The 19,403-nt window shown below is 37.4% G+C and overlaps 1 protein-coding gene across 4 annotated transcripts in view; it reads right to left on the bottom strand.

The window, feature by feature from the left end:
- The window catches only part of LOC135586597 (anaphase-promoting complex subunit 4-like), a 70,902-nt gene extending 52,075 nt beyond the window's left edge, over window positions 1-18,827 (bottom strand). Inside the window, exons 1-3 of one of the 4 annotated variants that reach the window (XM_065127737.1) lie at window positions 18,581-18,827; window positions 18,385-18,496; window positions 13,156-13,247 (exon numbers count right to left, since the gene is read on the bottom strand). In XM_065127737.1, coding sequence (XP_064983809.1) covers window positions 13,156-13,247; window positions 18,385-18,496; window positions 18,581-18,673 — 297 coding nt within the window. In that variant the 5' untranslated portion in view covers window positions 18,674-18,827. The remainder of the gene's footprint in view (window positions 1-13,155; window positions 13,248-18,384; window positions 18,497-18,580) is intronic. The other 3 variants (XM_065127736.1, XM_065127738.1, XM_065127739.1) reach the window with 3 other exon arrangements.
- Window positions 18,828-19,403: the final 576 nt, after the last annotated feature.

Raw genomic sequence — 19,403 nt, 5'->3', positions numbered from 1 at the left:
AGATTCGGAAGAACAGCACTTAGAACTTGTTCGTGAAAGCGCAGAGAGCAGTAGCAATGGAGGAGGTTTGCAGTAATGATAAAGTGCTCGAAAATAAACGCAAACCAGAGATTTAGAGTGGTTCGGTCAGCCTTGACCTACTCCACTTTTGGCTCCCTCCACCGACGAGGTTGCCGACGTCAACTAGGTGCCTTCCTTCAATGGGCGAAGGCTAACTGCCCTTTTACAGTTTCTCTCCTTTTGACAGGCTCAGGAGACAACCTTTACAGACCTTTCTCTCCTCACTTTACAACTGAAAACTTGAAGAACAGAAGGAGGAGACTTAAAGGATTTACAACACTTTTGAGCTCTTAGAATCACAGAAAAGATCAAGATTTCGGTGTAGGTCTGTATCTTTTCAGTGCTGAATGGGTGGGGTATTTATAGGCCCCAACCCAATTCAAAATTCGAGCTCAAAACGATCAAATCGATCAAATCCCAGAATTCTGGGATCAGGCGGTTGCACCTCTCGACTGGAGAGGTGGCACCGCCTGGCAGAGCTCGAAGACTGAGCTCTGCCGATTGCTTCTCTCTGCCAGAGCTCGAAGACTGAGCTCGATGGTTGCATCACCTGGCAGAGCTCGAAGACTGAGCTTGGTGGTTGCATCACCTGGCAGAGCTCGAAATCTGAGCTTGGTGGTTGCATCACTTGGCAGAGCTCCAAACTGAGCTCAAGCTGATGCACCATTCTGCCAGAGCTCGAAGACTGAGCTTGGTGAATGCATCACCCGGCAAAGCTCGAGACTGAGCTCAGGCTGATGCACCACTCTGCCAGAGCTCGAAGACTGAGCTCGGTGGTTGCATCGCCTGGCAGAGCTCGGAACTTGAGCTCTGGCGGTGCAACCTCTTGGCTGGAGCGGTTGCACCTCCCAGCCTTGCAACCCTGGCGGTTGCACCTCCTGGCTGGGGCGGTTGCACCTCTCAACCCCACAGCCCAGGCGGTTGCACCTCCTGGCTGGGGCGGTTGCACCTCTCAACCCCACAGCCCAGGCGGTTGCACCTCCTGGCTGGGGCGGTTGCACCTCCTGGTGCAATCAGGGTCCGAATGGTTCACTCCATTCGACCCACTTTGAATCTTTTCAGGGGCCCAATTGCCCCAAGATTAAGCTAATGGGATCACCTCCCATTTTCATGCTTAATCATCGTGCTAACTACGAATATCTCTAAGACAACTTCTGCAGCTTTGCTCCGATGCGTCAATCGCTTCTTCCGGCGAGTTTCCGGCCAACTTCCGTCGATCAACCGATAACCTTCGGTGATCCTTCTGCGGACATCCGGCATACTCCTGGACTTTGCGACGATCCACTTGGCGAGTTCCGACGAGCTTCGCTTGGCAAGCTTCTGGACTTCTCGGATCTGTTCTCTCTGAACCTCCGACGACCGTCCGAACTTCCGTCGAACTCTCGAACTCGCAACAAATCCTTCGCGCTTGACTCCGACACTTTGTTTCGCTTTATGTCTTCATCGTTATCATAGTTAATCCTGCACAACAAAACAAAACTTCAATCGAGACAATTAATCCTAAGCAATTAACCAAGTTGTCCGACATGTCATTGGTCCCTCGACGCTTCGTCCGATTCTTCGGCGCATCGTCCTCTCGTGCAGCCTATTGCCCAATCGGCCAGTTGACTCCGCAACTCCGATATCCTTGGCACAATACCCGCTCTTCTTGGCCCGATGCCCGAGTCCACGGCCCGAAGCCTTCTGTCGATACGCCGACCGATCCACCGGCCCGACGTCCAATCTTTTGACATGTTCCTTCGGCACAATATGATTTTCCTGCTTTAATTGTCTCATCCTGATCGAAGCATCCTGCGTCACTCAAAACGCAGATTAAATCATAAACATATATCAAGTAGTTTCATCATCAAAATACGAGATTCAACACCCAACGCCTAGGCTCGGGCGAGCGCCCAGGCGGCGCCTGTTTGAAGCGCGCCGCCTGGGACATTAGCGAGGCGCTCGGGCCTCGCCTCGCCTCGCCCGAGCGCCTAGGCGAGCGCCCGAGCGCCTTTTGCAATCACTGTTTGTTACTTGTTAATATATTAAATAAAAATAATTCACATTAAATAAATATGAAAATTAAGATAAATTTTCTTTAATGGAGGCTCACCTCCTATTTAAGGGGAGGGATTTCTCTCTTTCGTTCCTCACCTAGCCGAGCCCAACAGCGAGAGGAACGAGGAATTATATCCTGCTGACGAGAGGTAGGATTCCTTACCTTTCTTGAAAATAAAAGTTTTTATTTCGATTCCTTAAATGTTGAACTTCTTGTAGTATAAAAATATTCATCAATCTTTTTAATGTCAAAATATTTATTGTTGGATTAAGATATCTTATCTGAAGTTTTTAAGGGATTCTTCAATCCTCTTTAAAGGCTTCTTTGGATTTAAACACACTTCAATTATACATGTTTTATGTATTGAATACATGATATTTGATTTTTTATATTTGGATTAGGAATGTTATTTCCTCGTATTATAATTTACTTTTATATCTTATCTGGATTAAAATATACTATGAGTAGTTCAAAAAAAATATTTATTAATTATTTAATTGTTAAAAATTTTATTGTTAGATTATAATATATTATCTGAAAAAATTTTATCCCTTTTAAGATTTAGAATTTTATTGTTTGATTAAATCATATTAAAATTATTAATGTCATATGTATTGAAAATATGATTTTTAATTTTTATTGAATTAAGAATATCATTTACTTGTATTGAAGTTTATCTTTCAATCTTATTTTTAAATTTGTTATTATATTTTAATATATTATTGTTAGTGAATATATGTTGTCATAACTCGATATTAATGAAATTAGATAGGAATAGGGTTAAAACACCTCACAAACCAGGCCCAACCCATAGGTTAGGCCACAACCCACTCGCTAGGCCCAGTCAGCAGACTAGGCCCAACCCGTGGGTTAGGCCCTAGCCCGCAGGCTAACCCTATAACATCCCCCATTTTTGAAAATTTTATAAATGCTTGTTTGTAAATATTAGGATTAGCTAATAATTCATTTGTATTAAATAATTTTATATTAGAAGTTTATGACTAGGGACCTAAATGTGAATATTAGAAACTTGATATGATTTATGAAAGATTCAGATTTAAGTTAAAGAAAATAAAATGATGAACATGTGTCACTAGCTAACCTAAGGTTGGTGCCACCTATGTTTGCTCTAAGGATGACACATGGGCTTCTTTCATGCATGCTTGTCACCTTCCAAGCCTTGTATTATCTAAACCTAATGCAATTAGACAAGAAACTAAAGGAAAGTTTAACTAAAGGAGGAAAACTTAAGAGCTACAGCCAATGTGGGTTTGAGAAGAGAAGGGAAGAAGAAGAAGAAGAAGAAGAAGATTTGCTTGAGGTTTTGCATCAATTCCCCACATTTGGGAATCAAACATTTCTAAGGCAAGTGTTCTAACCCCATCCTACAAAAATCCTAATCTCTGTTTTCATTTTAATTCTACATAATTCGAAAGATTTCAACTTAGCACCAAACCTTTCTTTCGTCTTGATACAAAGCCACGAATCTATAATTTTTCGTTAATCTGACCTCTATGCACTATTTCGGATTTAACTTTTAGCACTAAACTCTGATTTAGGCAAAGCCTAATCCTAACGATTTTAAAAGGCGCTCGGGCGCTCGCCTAGGCGCTCGGGCGAGGCGAGGCGAGGCCCGAGCGCCTCGCTACTCTCCCAGGCGACGCGCTTCAAACAGGCGCTCGCCCGAGCCCAGGCGCTAGGCGCTTCGGGCGACCGCCCGAGTTAACCAAGGCGACTGAACCAGGATTTTAAGTCTGGTTCGGTCCTGGTTCGGTCTATGATGATTAGTTGGTTCAATCGAACCAACTAAAACTAATATAAGTGACAACCGAACCCTAACCCTCGCCGCTGCCGATCCCGATCCCGCTGCTCGCCGCTATCGCTGCTCGCAAACGCTGCCGCTGTCGCCGCTCGCGCCTCCTGCTGCTTGCCGCTCCTGCTCCCGCTCCCGCTGCTGCTGCTCGCAAACACTGCCGTTGTCACCGCTCGCGCCTCCCGCCGCTCGCCGCTATCGCTTCCTCTTTTCTCAGTCAGCAGGCTCAGCAACCCTTTACACTTCCTTTTAACAGTATACGTATACTGTATACTGTTAATATTATTAAGTTTATTTGAAATGATTAATTTTCAATACTGATAATAGATTAATAATATATTATTTTGATTTTAATATTATCATTTTTTATTTATTTGAAACTTTTTGTTAATGTGACATTGTGATTTTGTATCTTAGATTTTCTTAATTTAATAGCATATTTTTATTTCAAATTTTAAATAATTATATTTATTAATTATATTATATATTTTTATATTTTAGCGCCTCGCTTCGCTCGAGCGAGCGCCTAGCGCCTCGGGCGTTTTTGGACTTTGGCGCCTTTTGGCGCCAAGCACTTTTTAAATCACTGCCTAATCCATTTGAAAGTAGACTCAAAGATCTTTATTTTGATACCGAGATTGAATGATTTGGAGTTTAAATACCTACTAAGACTTCTGTTTCAATTAAACCTATAGATTCTACAAAATAGGGACTGTAATTTCTGACCTCTTGTTACTTAACTACTTATAACTTTCTGTTGGGAACTCAGATTCCTACAGAGTATGATTTATTGGAAACTATACTCAAAATTCTTTCTGTTCTTATCTGATTTGAAATTTTTGAATTACAATTGCAAACTGAAACATCTATTTTCATCAACCCTGTGGACTCAATAAAACAGAGCTGATGTTTTCATACCTTTTGCTACGAAATTATTTGTAAATCCCTGTAGTAAACTCCAATTCATGCAAAACATGATTTACCTAAAACCAGATTGGCACATCTTTCAAATGACACCTATTTTTTATAAATTGGAGCATAATTGGTTATTCAGATAATTCATACGAAGTGCCTCCCAAATTCTGCCAGAATCGAGCTTTGGTCGATTTCGTCTCTTCTTGTTTCTTCCCTTTGGAAATTGATTTCAACATAAACCCTTACTTCAGTTGAGCTTTACATTACTGCTTTAAATTCTTGTATATTCTTGTCTTTCAATTATTTGTAAACTTGCATCTATCATGTAAAGTTCATGTTTGTATCGTAATGTTTCGTTATAGGCACATACATTCCGTTGTTCCGCATGTGTTTCCGATATTTCCCAATTTATTGTTCATAATACCCTTTTGTACTCTGGTGTTTGTGGGATTATTTGGACCTTTGCTAGAAATGGTAAAGGGATTATCCGGACCTTTGCCAGAAATGGTAAAGGGTATGTGCTTAGAGCCCGCGATGCTCTGCCGGCCTCCTCTGGCTTCATCCAGACATGGATGGATGACGCTCACAGACGTGGGAGTTTATGTTTGGGATTCCACTTCACCTTCTATGTGTTTGACATGAGATCCAAAGCTTTGGTTGTGTTTCTATGCATGCTTTTGATAAGAATGAAATGAATGCAACGTCATGTGACATTTGAGCTTCTATTCATGTTTTATTCTTTGATATGTTCCGAAGTGTTTATATGTCTTTGTTATACCTTGAAAAATACCATATGCCATAGATATGCTCCTTATGCCAATGATATACTCCAATTACCTTTCCTTGATTGTATGAACAAAATATGCTTCGAACGATACGACATTGTAATTCTGCATTCAAACAAAACATGCTTCTATTTATGATACGACAATGCTTTTGGATTTATGATGCGGTTAGAGTTTAGTTGAGTTGGCTTTGGATTTTGTGAATCATTAAGTGATATGATGGTATGATAATAAACTACACTGGTTTTATAAATTATGGATTATAGAGGTGAATTTTGACTTGAGTGTTTTCTTAGTGGCCTCAAAAGTGTGTTTGGATCTTGGATTTATTTTGTTGAATTATAATATTATCAATTTTGTGTTAGGTTCACACCTCCTCCTCCTCCTAAATGAGGATTAGATTCAGGGGGCGTGACAAAGATGGTATCAGAGCATGGTTTGAAGATCACTGAGATATTTAATATTTTTGATATGCAAAATACATTGAGGATTAGTAAATTATATTGAGGTCTAGTAAACTATAGTGATAAGTGAAAATTTTCTTTGATGTCTTTTAGGAATCTAGGATGACGAGAACATTTAGTCCTCCTACTTCATCTGCTTCTGATTAATTAAGGAAGATGAAAGGGTTGATCGGGGATATTAAATTAGAGTAACGCAACGGAAGCGTGATGAACCTAATTCATTGGTGGCAGAATAATGGATTATGTGAATAAAGAATATATTTGATGTATAAAATTGTTCTGACAATCAAAAGATTTCTTTTGCCACCTTTATGTTAGAAGTAGAGGCAAAGCACTGGTGGAAAATAATAAAAAAATATATACGATTGGAAATGAATCAGAAAGTGATAACAAGAAGGTCAAGACATCTAGATTTGAAAGGGGAAGTCACCACAAAAGACGCAATCCTATGTAAGATGCGAGTTAAATTATGAAACAAGTCTGTGTTTTCAGGTGACTGGAGCCTATTTTGCTTGCGGAAAATTGGATCATAAAATAAAAGATTGCCCTTTGAACAAGAAGAAAGAGTCACTGCCTCCTAAATCATCAGCCCATGTCAGAGTGTATGCTATCACTGAATATGATTCTAAAGCTTCTGAATCAGTGGTTGAAGGTATTATCTATGTTTCTGAAAGAATGCAAAATTTTGTTTGACCATGGGTCTCATCTATGATTTGATTCATAATATTTTGCTTATCACTTGGGCATTCAACCTTAACCACTGGATTATATGCTATATGTAAATACGAATATTGGGGATTTTTTTTTTTTTTGACAACAAGCTTTATCTGGTCCTCTTGTCTGATTTCTATTGGAGAACTCGAACTTTCTACTGATTTGGTTCTCCTAGAGATTTAGAGTTTTGATGTTATAATTGCTATGGATTGGCTATCTTCTTATCATACCAGTATAAATTGTTACACAAAAATGATCACTTTTGCATATTAGATTAGCCCATCTTTTATTTTTCGAGTATCGAGCATGATTTACCTTCTTGCTTGATGTATCTTAGGATGACTTGCCCGAATTATCTCTAGATTTGGTTCTTGGGACAACCCCTAATATCTAAACCTCCCTATAGGACGACACCACTTGAGTAAGTGGAATTGAGAAAGCAACTACAAGGGCTATTAGATATGGGTTTTTTTTTTTCTTAGTATTTCATTATGGGGTGCTCCGGTGTTAGTTAAGAAGAAGGATGGAACATTGAGGCTTTACATTAATTGTAGACAATTAAATCAGGTAACCATAAAAAAAAAAGTATCCCCTGCCTAGAATTGATGATTTGTAGATCAATTGCAGGGTGCATAAGTAATTCTCCAAGATTGATCTGAGGTCATGTTACTATCAGTTGAAGATCAAGGAGGATATTCAAAAAAACAGCTTTTAGAACTCAATATGGTCACTATGAATTCTTAGTAATGCCTTTTGGTTTGACTAATGCCCTTACAGCTTTTATAGAACTGATGAATAGGATATTTCAACCACTCTTGGATGAATGTGTAATTGTATTCATTGATGACATATTAGTGTATTCAAGAAGTAACCAGGAGCATGAGGAACACTTGAGAAATGTATTGACCATACTAAGAGAAAAGAAGTTGTATGTAAAGCTCAACAAATGTGAATTTTGGTTGAATAAAATTGCTTTCTTAGGCCATGTGATTTCAAGGAAGGGCATATCTGTTGATCCAAAGAAAGTGGAAGCTATAGTTAAGTGCGAAGTACCAACAAATGTGACGAAAGTTAGAAGCTTTTTAGGCATGGCAAGTTATTATAGGAGATTTGTGGAGGGATTCTCGCGAATTACTCAACCTCTCACCAAACTCACTCAAAAAAAAATGTGAAAATTGTATGGGGTGATGATTGTAACCAAAGTTTTCAAGAGATCAAAAGAAGATTGACAAGTGGCCCGATTCTCACTATTCCAAGTGGTAACGAGGGATTTGTAGTTTATACCGATGCTTCAAGAAAGGGCCTTGGATGTGTTTTGATGCAAAAAAGAAAAGTGATTGCTTATGCTTCTATACAACTAAAGAGTTATGAATTGAATTATCCAACTCATTATTTGGAATTGGGAGCAATTGTTTTTGCTCTAAAGATTTGGAGGCATTACTTGTAGGGGAGAACTTTCGAAATCATTACTGATCACAAGAGTTTAAAGTATATTTTTACTCAAAAAGAGTTAAACATGAGGCAACGGAGATGGATAGAAATCCTAAAGGATTATAATTGTACCATTAGTTATCACCCAAGGTAAAGCTAATGTTGTAGCTGAGGCACTTAGTAGAAAATCTACAAGTTTTATGGCGACATTGGTTGTGAAGCAATAGAAGTTATTAGAAGAAAATTATAATTTGAATGATATAAGGAAAGGGCAAGACTCAATTATGTTGATGGCCTAAATCCAGGTGCAAAATTTTGATCTTATCTTTTCATCAAAGGAGGTATGACAAACTTAGAGAACTAAATTTTTCCTTTAAGGAGGGGAGAGTGTAACATCCCCCATTTTTTAAAATTTTATAAATGCTTGTTTGTAAATATGAGGATTAGCTAATAATTCATTTGTATTAAATAATTTTATATTAGAAGTTTATGGCTAGGGACCTAAATATGAATATTAGAAATTTTATATGATTTATGAAAGATTCAAATTTAAGTTAAAGAAAATAAAATGGTGGACATGTGTCACTAGCTAACCTAAGGTTGGTGCCACCTATGTTTGCTCTAAGGATGACACATGGGCTTCTTTCATGTATGCTTGCCACCTTACAAGCCTTGTATTAGTTAATTCTAATACAATTAGCGAAAACTAAAGGACAGCTTAACTAAAGGAGGAAAACTTAAGAGCTACAGCCAGCATGGGTTTAAGAAGAAGAAGAAGAAGAAGAAGAAAAAGAAGAAGAAGAAGAAGAAGAAGAAGAAGTTTTGCTTGAGGTTTTGCATCAATTCCCCACGTTTGGGAATCAAACTTTTCTAAGGCAAGTGTTCTAACCCCATCCTACAGAAATCCTAATCTTTGTTTTCATTTTAATTCTACATAATTCGAAAGATTTCAGCTGAGCACCAAACCTTTCTTTCGTCTTGATACAAAGCCACGAATCTGTAATTTTTCGATAATCTGACCTCTATGCACTGTTTCGGATCTAACTTTTAGCACCAAAACTCTGATTTAGGCAAAGCCTAATCCATTTGAAAGTAGACTCAAAGATCTTTATTTTGATACCGAGATTTAATGATGTGGTGTTTAAATGCCTACTAAGACTTCTGTTTAAATTAACCCTATAGATTCTGCAAAATAGGGACTGTAACTTCTGACCTCTTGTTGCGTAACTACTTATAACTTTCTGTTGGGAACTCAAGATTCCTGCAAAGTATGATTTATTGGAAATTATACTCAAAATTCTTTCTGTTCTTATCTGATTTGAAATTTTTGAAGTACAATTGAAACCTGAAACATCTATTTTCATCGACCCTGTGGACTCAGTAAAACAAAGCTGATGTTTTTAGACCTTTTGCTACGAAATTATTTGTAATTCCCTGCAGTAAACTCCAATTCATGCAAAACTTAATTTACCTAAAACTAGATTGACACATCTTTCAAATGACACCTATTTTTTATGAATTGGAGCATAATTGGTTATCCAGATAATTCATACGAAGTGCCTCCCAAATTCTGCCAGAATCGAGCTTTGGTCGATTTCGGCTCTTCTTGTTTCTTCCCTTTGGAAATCGATTTCAGCATAAACCCTTACTTTAGTTGAGCTTTACATTACTGCTTTAAATTCTTGTATACTTTTGTCCTTCAATTATTTGTATACCTGCATCTATCATGTAAAGTTCATGTTTGTATCGTAATGTTTCGTTATAGGCACATGCATTCCATTGTTCCGCATGTGTTTTCGATATTTCCCAATTTATTGTTCACAATACCCTTTTGTACTCTGGTGTTTGTGGGATTATTTGAACATTTGCCAGAAATGGTAAAGGGATTATATGAAACTTTGCTAGAAATGATAAAGGGCATGTGCTTAGAGCCCGCGATGCTCTGCCGGCCCCCTCTGGCTTCATCCAGACGTGGATGGATGACGCTCACAGACGTGGGAGTTTATGTTTGGGATTCCACTTCACCTTCTATGTGTTTGACATGATATACAAAGCTTTGGCTGTGTTTCTATGCATGCTTTTGATAAGAATGAAATGAATGCAACGTCATGTGACATTTGAGCTTCTATTCATGTTTTATTCTTTGATATGTTCCGAAGTGTTTATATGTCTTTGTTATACCTTGAAAAATACCATATGCCATAGTTATACTCCTTATGCCAATGATATGCTCCAATTACCTTTCCTTAATTGTATAAACAAAATATGCTTCGAACGATACGACATTGTAATTTTGCATTCAAACAAAACATGCTTCTATTTCATCTTGTATCTCTGCTTTGAATTTTGATATCTTATTTGTTTGAAAACTATCCTCTTTGTTATGGATATGTTAGTCACTTGTTGAGCTTTATATGCTCACCCTGTTGCTATATAAATTTTTCAGGATAGCTTATCGCTCGCTAAAATGTGTAAATTGGGTTGAGGCAGTGGAAAGCTAGAAGGTTTTAGGGCAAATCTTTCGTACCTGATAAGTTGATGTTGTATAATTCCTTTTGTGTGTATCAACGACAAATCTAGATTGATGTATCTTGTAAATATTTGAAAAGTACCCCTCTTATTAGGATTTTAGGAATGTTAAGTTTAAATTGTGTAATTATATAAACGTATGGTACATGTTGGTTTTGTGATTGTATAGATTCCCATGCTTTTGGAGTTATGATGTGGTTAGGGTTTAGTTGAGTTAGCTTTAAATTTTGTGAATCATTAAGTGATATAATGGTATGATGATAAACTACACAGGTTTTATAAATTGTGGATTATAGAGGTGAATTTTGACTTAATCATTTTTTTAGTGTCATCAAATGTGTGATTGGATCCTGGATTGTTTGTTGAATTATAATATTATCAATTTTATGTTAGGTTCACACCTTCTGAATAAGGATTAGATCCGGGGGGGCGTGACAAACCCAGTCCAACCCAACATGGGCAGTCATGTGCGACGCATATGACCAGTCCATGGGCCAAGGTTGGCCCAGCCTGCTGTGATGCTTGCATAGTTATGTGCAGTGCATATGACCAGTATATGGGTCAGCCCAACCTACTCTAATATAATGTAATTGTTGGATTTGAGCCCAAACGTTGATTGAACTAAACCAAACTTGATTAGCGTAGATCAATTCAAAGTGAATCCGAATTTGTTTGACTTATTTAAGTCAGTTTAACCTAAATTGAACTTGATCTAGTCCAAATTATACTAGTCTAGGGTGGTTCCAAACCAGTTAAATGAGGATTAGAAATCGGTTTAGTTAGGTTCTAGTAAATCAAGTTTAATTGGATCGATTGAACTATGGTTCAAGTCAATTGAGAGCTAATTGGTATTATTTGATATTGACGATGTTTGAAAGAGATGATATAAATGTATTATTTCATCCTGATATAGACATGACCAATGTGATATTATGTTATTTTCCTACCGGTTGACAACTTCAGCCGAAGGAAGACACTACACACAATGGTGTAGGGTGGAGGAGGCTCGCGGTCGACGACGTAAGCCGAAGGGACGCTACAAATGGTAGCATAGGGTGAAGAAGGCTCACATTAGGGCTTCTTCCATTGGGTTCTTCATTAGTTGATTAGTTGAGAGGGAGGAGAGGGAGAAGAGTAAATCATTGATTAGTTAGTTTAGTAGAGACAACTAATTCCAATTGATTAAACCCAATCAAAGCCCAACTGAACCCATCCTTTATTTGGCTCGAGCACTCACATGGGTCGCCTAGTGTCTGGGCTAGGACGCACGCCCGAGTGGCACCTCATTGAATCGCGTCGTCCAAACTTGTTATGAGGCACTTGAGCCACGCCTCGCTTGGGCACCTAGGCGATCACTCGAGCACCTATTAAAACATTATCTCTATCAAACCACCTCTCTCTCTCTCTCTCTCTCTCTCTCTCTCTCTCTCCTTGTTAGTTCGCCCGATACCTATTGGGCAAGGTTTCAACTATTGGTTGGTATAGTCGGTCCAACAAGACTGGTATCAGACCATATAGTAGGTATCTCTACCAAACTGAGATATTAGTACTTTCATTACTTAACCATGTCCCTTCTTCCTCGACTCTATTATTGCTCTCTTTTTGTCCTCCTTTCTCTAGTATCTTTCCCTGCATTTCTTCTTTTTAGGATTTTTAATAATGCTGCAGCAGTTACATTATCATAGTTATCATGGTTAATTACCAAGTAATCAGGTAGCACATGGCATACACAAAATGCTTAGTGAAGACAGATCCATACTTCCACCATTTAACCATAACTTTCACATAAGAGGTTCCTCAATAAAACTAAGGGAAAAACTTATACATGATCCGCAAAGAGTTGTTTAACCAGAGTATTGCATGCATGTCAAACTTTTTAGCAAATAACAAATAACTAGACAATGATCATAGTCATACAGCAATCGATGTTTAATATAAGGTTTGGCATGAATAAAACATCAGCTCACCTTGAGCCACCATGTTTCAACCAAGTATCAGTTTATCTTTTGGTGTATGGACTCATAATAGCTACAAAACTAGATACACAAATTCATATATGCAAGGCACCAGAAGCTTGCGTACAACCACATATATACCAATATCTTCGCAGCAATCTAGATCCTAAGGTGGTGCTCACCAGGATGGGCTAGCATGATAATACTTTGTTTGATTAATATAAATTCAACAAAAGCAAATGATCATTAATAATGTACATTTTTTTGTCTGCAAAGTCATTATGAGATAAAAAAATGAAATGGATTCTATCAACAAAAGAATATTAATCCCAGTGAATCTCATATCAAAACATATACGACATATTAAAAAGATCAATTTTTGAGGCAAAATTTCATTAAAAATTAATGTATGTGCAATTTAGAATCATCTTTGCTTGTTCCAAATACCTACCTCAACATCATGAAGTAGAATGGAACCATCTTCAAGGCCAAGAGCAATAACTTTGCCATCTGGACGCCAACAAAGTGACGTAATGCACTTGCCTAAATAGAATCGATGTGTATTAATAAATTCAATCAAACATTGTAATACATCTTATCCATAGGCATATCCCCAAAAATATTTTTTCCAAAAGTAACCATGATTCAAAGGATTAGCCATCTGGGATGCACATGCACAAAAAGAGAGGGAGGGTTAGAATCACAATACTTGGTAAGAGAATCAACATGGTAAAGATCAGCATGAATCAACTGATCTATTTTGATCCGTGGAAATCAGTCACTATCAAGTAACCTTTGGCTAGATCATCCGGAACTAACTATTTTTTCACTGGATTAATCAAGGATTAAGCAAATCTCTAACTATATGGCCAAGAAACTGGGAATTCGATCAGTCTCTAGTCAATTAAGCAATCTATCCCATTTGTATCTATATATACCAATTCAGGTAAGATCAAGCCAAAGCCTTATGAAATCAGCAAATGGATATATCCAACACTATCACATCACAACTGAAAATGATATGCAGATCACTAATATCAGCTTCCCCTCCAGAATACTCTTTCACATTCCTTTGCCTAGGGGAACCTGGTCTGACTTATTTACCTTGGAGCCAACCATGGAGTCAGGTCGCTTGTTGAGGCGACTAAAAAATGTTTGAACGGTCCATTTTAACCTCCCATAGGTACAGTGAATTTGATCTTAACAATCACCTTGATTTGGCAATAGAAGTTTGTAGCTAGCTCTAATGACTATCAAAACAGGGATGTTGAGGGTAAAACTTTATCTTTGTTTGCTAGTAGTCCCAAGATGTGAACAGAGTCTGCACAACCACCAATCTTATCCAGCAGCCAGGCCCATGAAAGGAAGACGAGGAGAAGAAAATCCCATCCAATGTAAGCACCCATCACCTATTAGCAGCAAGTCAGCAACTACATCTAAATTTCAACAATCACATCATACAAGCTGGCAACCTAACTTACACCTAGAAGAAGCAAAAGGCATTCAGAGAGAGATAACAAGGGCCAACACAAGTGACTCAAATCAACATGTTTTTACATGTTGATTTGTCACATAAGGAACAAGGAGCACCTGTTAAATGATCAAATATTGCTTAACTAGATAAGGCATTAGCATGAGAGATTTAACATTATGCCAGATAGGAAATATAACAAATCACAGATGAGGATGCTAATGAGGATGGTGACAGCAAAGTTAATGTTGGCAAGAACACACATGACATCATATTTTCAGATCGCACATGGCAAAATGAGTACGGAGTGTCATTGGAAGAACTTTTAGATCGCACAAGCCACTAATACAGTCATCCAAATGAATATTCCTATTCTCTTACGGAGTATAATCCATTATATAATCATTAGTTCTTGAAGTCAAAGAAATGGAAAAAGAAATGTGTTACTTAGCATATACTCTGAGGAATATACAGCACTCCTTAGTCATTATCCAATACCAGTGCATAAGCTTCCATCTCCATCTTTTTGTAACATCTTTTGTTTATTGTGTTTAAATAAATAGTAGTTATAAATAAAGTGTCAATTCATTGACTCATCCAATTATCTAGCTGTAATTTCATTTGAATCTTCAAATCAATGTTAAATTTTCAAAATGAAAATAGATTTACTTATGAAATGAATGTTAAAACGAAAACAAAATATGTTTTGTTTAATGCATGGACTTAAAAGCACAGACACACCTGTTATGGATTTTCTTGTACTGATTATGAATCCTATAGCTAAAAACAAATCTTTTCAGAGGCTCCATCCATAAAGGTATTCAAATTTGTCTTGAAAAAAATTAGGAAGAGAAGCACCTAGGACTGCATTAATTTGGAAAAAATATGAATTTTAAAAAGTCACAGTAAATAATAGAGCATCCTCTAGAATGGAGCATAAATGATTCAGAATTCACATAAACAAAAAGAAATAGTAGGGACATGGGACAGGGCTGACTATATATTATCATAGTGTCTGAATCAGACCAACAATACCCCAAGTTTCACTTCAAAATTAAATGGTCCCATGCTTCCAGCGATCAGACCTACTATACCCAAAGTTTCACTTCAAAATCAAATGGTTCTTAAACACTTCACCTGGATAAAGCACATTATAACCAACATTACATGGACATATGTACAGCTCTCATGTGTGTGTCCATGTCCAGGTATCAGGTCCTTTTAACTAACTAAAAATTCTACTTATAATTGCATTAACAAGTGTCACATTCATGTTGCATCATGTCAGTATAAATACTTGTCATCAAAAGGCGATTGTCCATGTCAAGGCTGACTTCTACATTGACAATTATTAAACCTAAAAGGAAAAAAAGAGGACAATGGCAGTGAGGCAATTGCAAACGGCATAGATCATTAAATATAAACAAGCACAGGATATTCTTTGATGCAAGATCATTGGACTTTCACCAAACTTGAGTAAAAATTTGACAAAGGCAAAAGTTCAAAGGAATACAAACTCTACTTATATGGGTTCACTTCTTTAAATTAATTTGCTTTCATAGCCTGAGTTCACCAAAGAACATCTGCATTCTGCAATACTACATGATTACCTGACTTAACCTCCCCAAAAACCAGGTTCCTCGTTTTTCTCTAATGAAACTTTGCTAGATGAGATTCAATGAGAGACCCAAAAAGAAATGATTCAGAGATTCCAGCAAGGGCTTATAGCTAGATTGTGACAGACTAACCATTGAGACTCAAGTAAATTAGTTATTCTGATCTGGTTAATTTATGTGCACAGTAAACCAAACACTGAAGGGCAGTTATTCAACTAGGACCAAATCAGCCAGTCAGACTGAATAACCAGAAACCAACCCTTGGTTTGTCCAGATTGTTTGTTGGATCATTTTTAATCCATGCTAACTATAATCCCCTTAAATACATTCTTCTATTTACCTTTTGAGGTTATTTTAGTCTTTCTAGGAAGAAAAAATTTCATTGTTTTCTCTAAGTGTGCATTACCTGACCTTTCTATAACTGCCCCTTATATCATCCTCTCTGTCCTTTCATATAATCATCCTCTCATCGTTGTCCTCTTTCACTCGTTTGTTATTGTCCTCTTTTTCTTACCTTTTATTTGCCTCTCTCATCACCACTCTAACTCTCTCTTTGGTTCATGTTACTCTTTCACCATCATTGTAACACCTCGATTAGTCCCACATCGGAAGTGGACAAGACTAAGATTGACTTATGAGAATCTGATGAGTGTACTACTATCAATTTTAGATTAGGTATTTTGGACAGTGATTTGGGCCAAACGAAGTTGATAGGTTAGTTAACCCATCAGGCCCGAGTTATGATATTTGGTATCAGAGCCGACCTAGTATTTAGGCATTGTAAGAGGGCTTTCGAATAGAAAAGAACTACCCGTGGATGACAATCTTTCATTTTCTCTTTCTCTTATCATATCATGTCGTAAGCTACCTATCTATTTTTGTCATACAACTTATTTGAGTTTGCATTTTTATTTTATGGTACTCAAATTTCTTGAATTAATCCAACAATGATTATCTTATGATTTTTAATATATTTTCTTATAAAAAGATATCTATATTTTTTTATGCAATTTATATGTATAATTTATTTTTTATTTTTTTTTATACAGAATCTATGGTTCAACTGCTTGAGCCACTGGTTCAACCAGTGAACTTGTGACCCAAGGCTTAGTTGGATCAATGTTCGGCCCAGATTTGATAACTGTGTTGACGGATGTCCAATCTATGACACTTTGGCAAGACCACAGTTCGCAAATCTCAATTTGCTCAAGATAAACGAACACAATATTTTGTCATTTTCATATAATTTGCTCAAGATAATTGCCATGCACAGGTAAAATACATGCTATGCATGGATGGAGATGAAGGCAACGCATGATTCTTGTATGCAGAATCAAAATAAAATGAAGAAATAGTTGTGACTGAGGTAACCCTCAAAATAATTAACTACTAAGAAGCTTCATTTCATAAGAAAATGAAATAGGTGAACAGAAAGAAACCCACTAGAAGGGGGTTGAAAGCACAAGTTATTTTGAGAAAAAAAATTGGGATTTCCAAAGATGTTTGACTAAATAGTTGTTATAACAGAAAATAAGGTGGGCTATCAAGATTTTCCTAGTCTTACACATTACAAAAACACTTACTTCCAAAGAAGTCACTTAAAATGCTATTATGTAAAGTCCTTCATAGGAGCATCAATAAAAGCTAATAACTATGGTAACAACTTAACAAAAATAACTAAAAACCATTAGATTAGGTTGCCATTGTTTATGCTTTTTGTACACAGAAAATGTTTATCCTTTTTCCCTTGTGCACATTAAAAATGTTCAAACAGTAATCATCACATAAAAGTTACTTTCTGATGGTGGGGTTGCAATCTCTCCATTTGATCATAGTTTCTCTTTAAACCATGTTTTACATTCATTAGGAATACTGGATGGCATAGAATACAACCTGTTCATCATTTCAGAGGAAGAAAAGTTATTTTACCTGTGAAATTCTAGGTTTTTGTAAATACTTCGATAAGAGCAAATATAAATAAGTTTAAAAAAAGGTTGTTTCAAACATTTATAAACAGAACAGTCACATACAACAAAGCATGCCAAAGACAGCTCAATATTTTGGTCAAAAGGTATGTGTATCCTTCTTCTAATATTTCTTTACTTACATTTTATAAGGATTTACCATTCAAATACTTAAATGAAAACATCAAAGGTCACTTTTCTTGATTTTACATTAAATTTACTGTCAAGAACTACTTATCATCTCAATGTTGGTGCTATATGCATGCAAGTACCCCACAGTAGTTATACTCAGGTATCTATTTGTCACCCCCATAAGTTAAGTATAATAAAACCACTGCGTAATCTCAAACATCCAAAACTTTGTGTAATATAGGTTTTCGTGTTCGGATGCAAATATAAAACATAAACTAGCGACACAATGAACAAGACACGACAAAGAACGAAAACCCACAGCAAACTTTAGCAGATTGCAACAGCAACCACCAGTGAGATGGTAAAAAATAAAAGACCGCAGATCAAAACTAGCTAAAGCAAGAAAAGAAAAAGGCCGAGACCCCACAGCCACATTTAGCATATTCTGATCGTAGCCCATCAACGAATAAGATGCAACGCAGACCAATAGGGTTCACCTGGGGAGATCATCCAAAGCCTCTGCCAGTTGAAACGATGCAATACGACCTTGGAGTCCTCGGTGACCATGGCAAGCAGATCTTTCTCCGGGTTCCACTCCGCGATATTGATCTGCGCCATCAGAGCAGCATCGCAAATCACGACGGAGCAAGCAAGACGGGGGAAGGGCGCTAGGGTTTCAATCGATCAGCCGACCTGGAAGGGGATGGACTTGTCTAGTTGAAGCTGGAAGGGGACCGGCACGGCGCCGGCGGCGGTCTCCATCTCGACCTCTGCCTCCTCTGCCATGGTTCTCTGTGGGCTGGGGGAAGCGCGGGCGGGCGCCGGGGTGGGAGTGGGAATGCGAGTGGGTTCTAGGTGAGGCTCGGAGGTCGTCGGATGGGCGATGTGCTTCTCCAGAGCGTTGGATGAGATGAAGACTTGGTTGGACGGGTCGCGTGGTTGGGTTCGTGCGACAGTGGGCTTTCTTTATAGCCGATTTCGGAAGCCATCGAACCTGTTCATCAATTGGACATTTGGACCGACGGAAGTGATCGGCACCAGCTTGGCAGGGCATTTAATTATTTAGCATTTTGAACCCAATTAGAATGCCTACTTTGTTATTCGATCGTATTTCAAACTCAATTCAGAAATATGAAGATGCAATTGAGTGGGTTGATAGGGTATTGATGTTAAATGGTGAGGAAATAAATAAAAAATTAAATAGAAGAGAAGATAAAAATTAAGAAGGAAAAATAACAAGTAAAATTAGGAATATAAGGTTTGTAATACTCTAATTAATCCATCGGATAAAGAATTGAATGAGAAGGATAAGACCACCCAAGAAATTAATCGTGCAGTCAAAATCACTTAAGTTTAAAACATTAGATATATATTGTGATATATATAAAGTGATATTCTGAATCAATTGAATTTAAAGTATTGATAATTAATTCTTCATATTTTTAATTTAAAGTAAATAAAAAAATTACTTTTTTTAGAATAACTAAAAATCATATAGAAACTTCAAATTATAAGC

The sequence above is a fragment of the Musa acuminata genome, chromosome BXJ2-10 (genome assembly GCF_036884655.1).
Source record: "Musa acuminata AAA Group cultivar baxijiao chromosome BXJ2-10, Cavendish_Baxijiao_AAA, whole genome shotgun sequence".
Classification (NCBI taxonomy): Eukaryota; Viridiplantae; Streptophyta; class Magnoliopsida; order Zingiberales; family Musaceae; genus Musa; species Musa acuminata.
The sequence above is the reverse complement of the archived record's forward strand: the minus strand, read 5'-3'. Positions and strand labels throughout refer to the sequence as shown.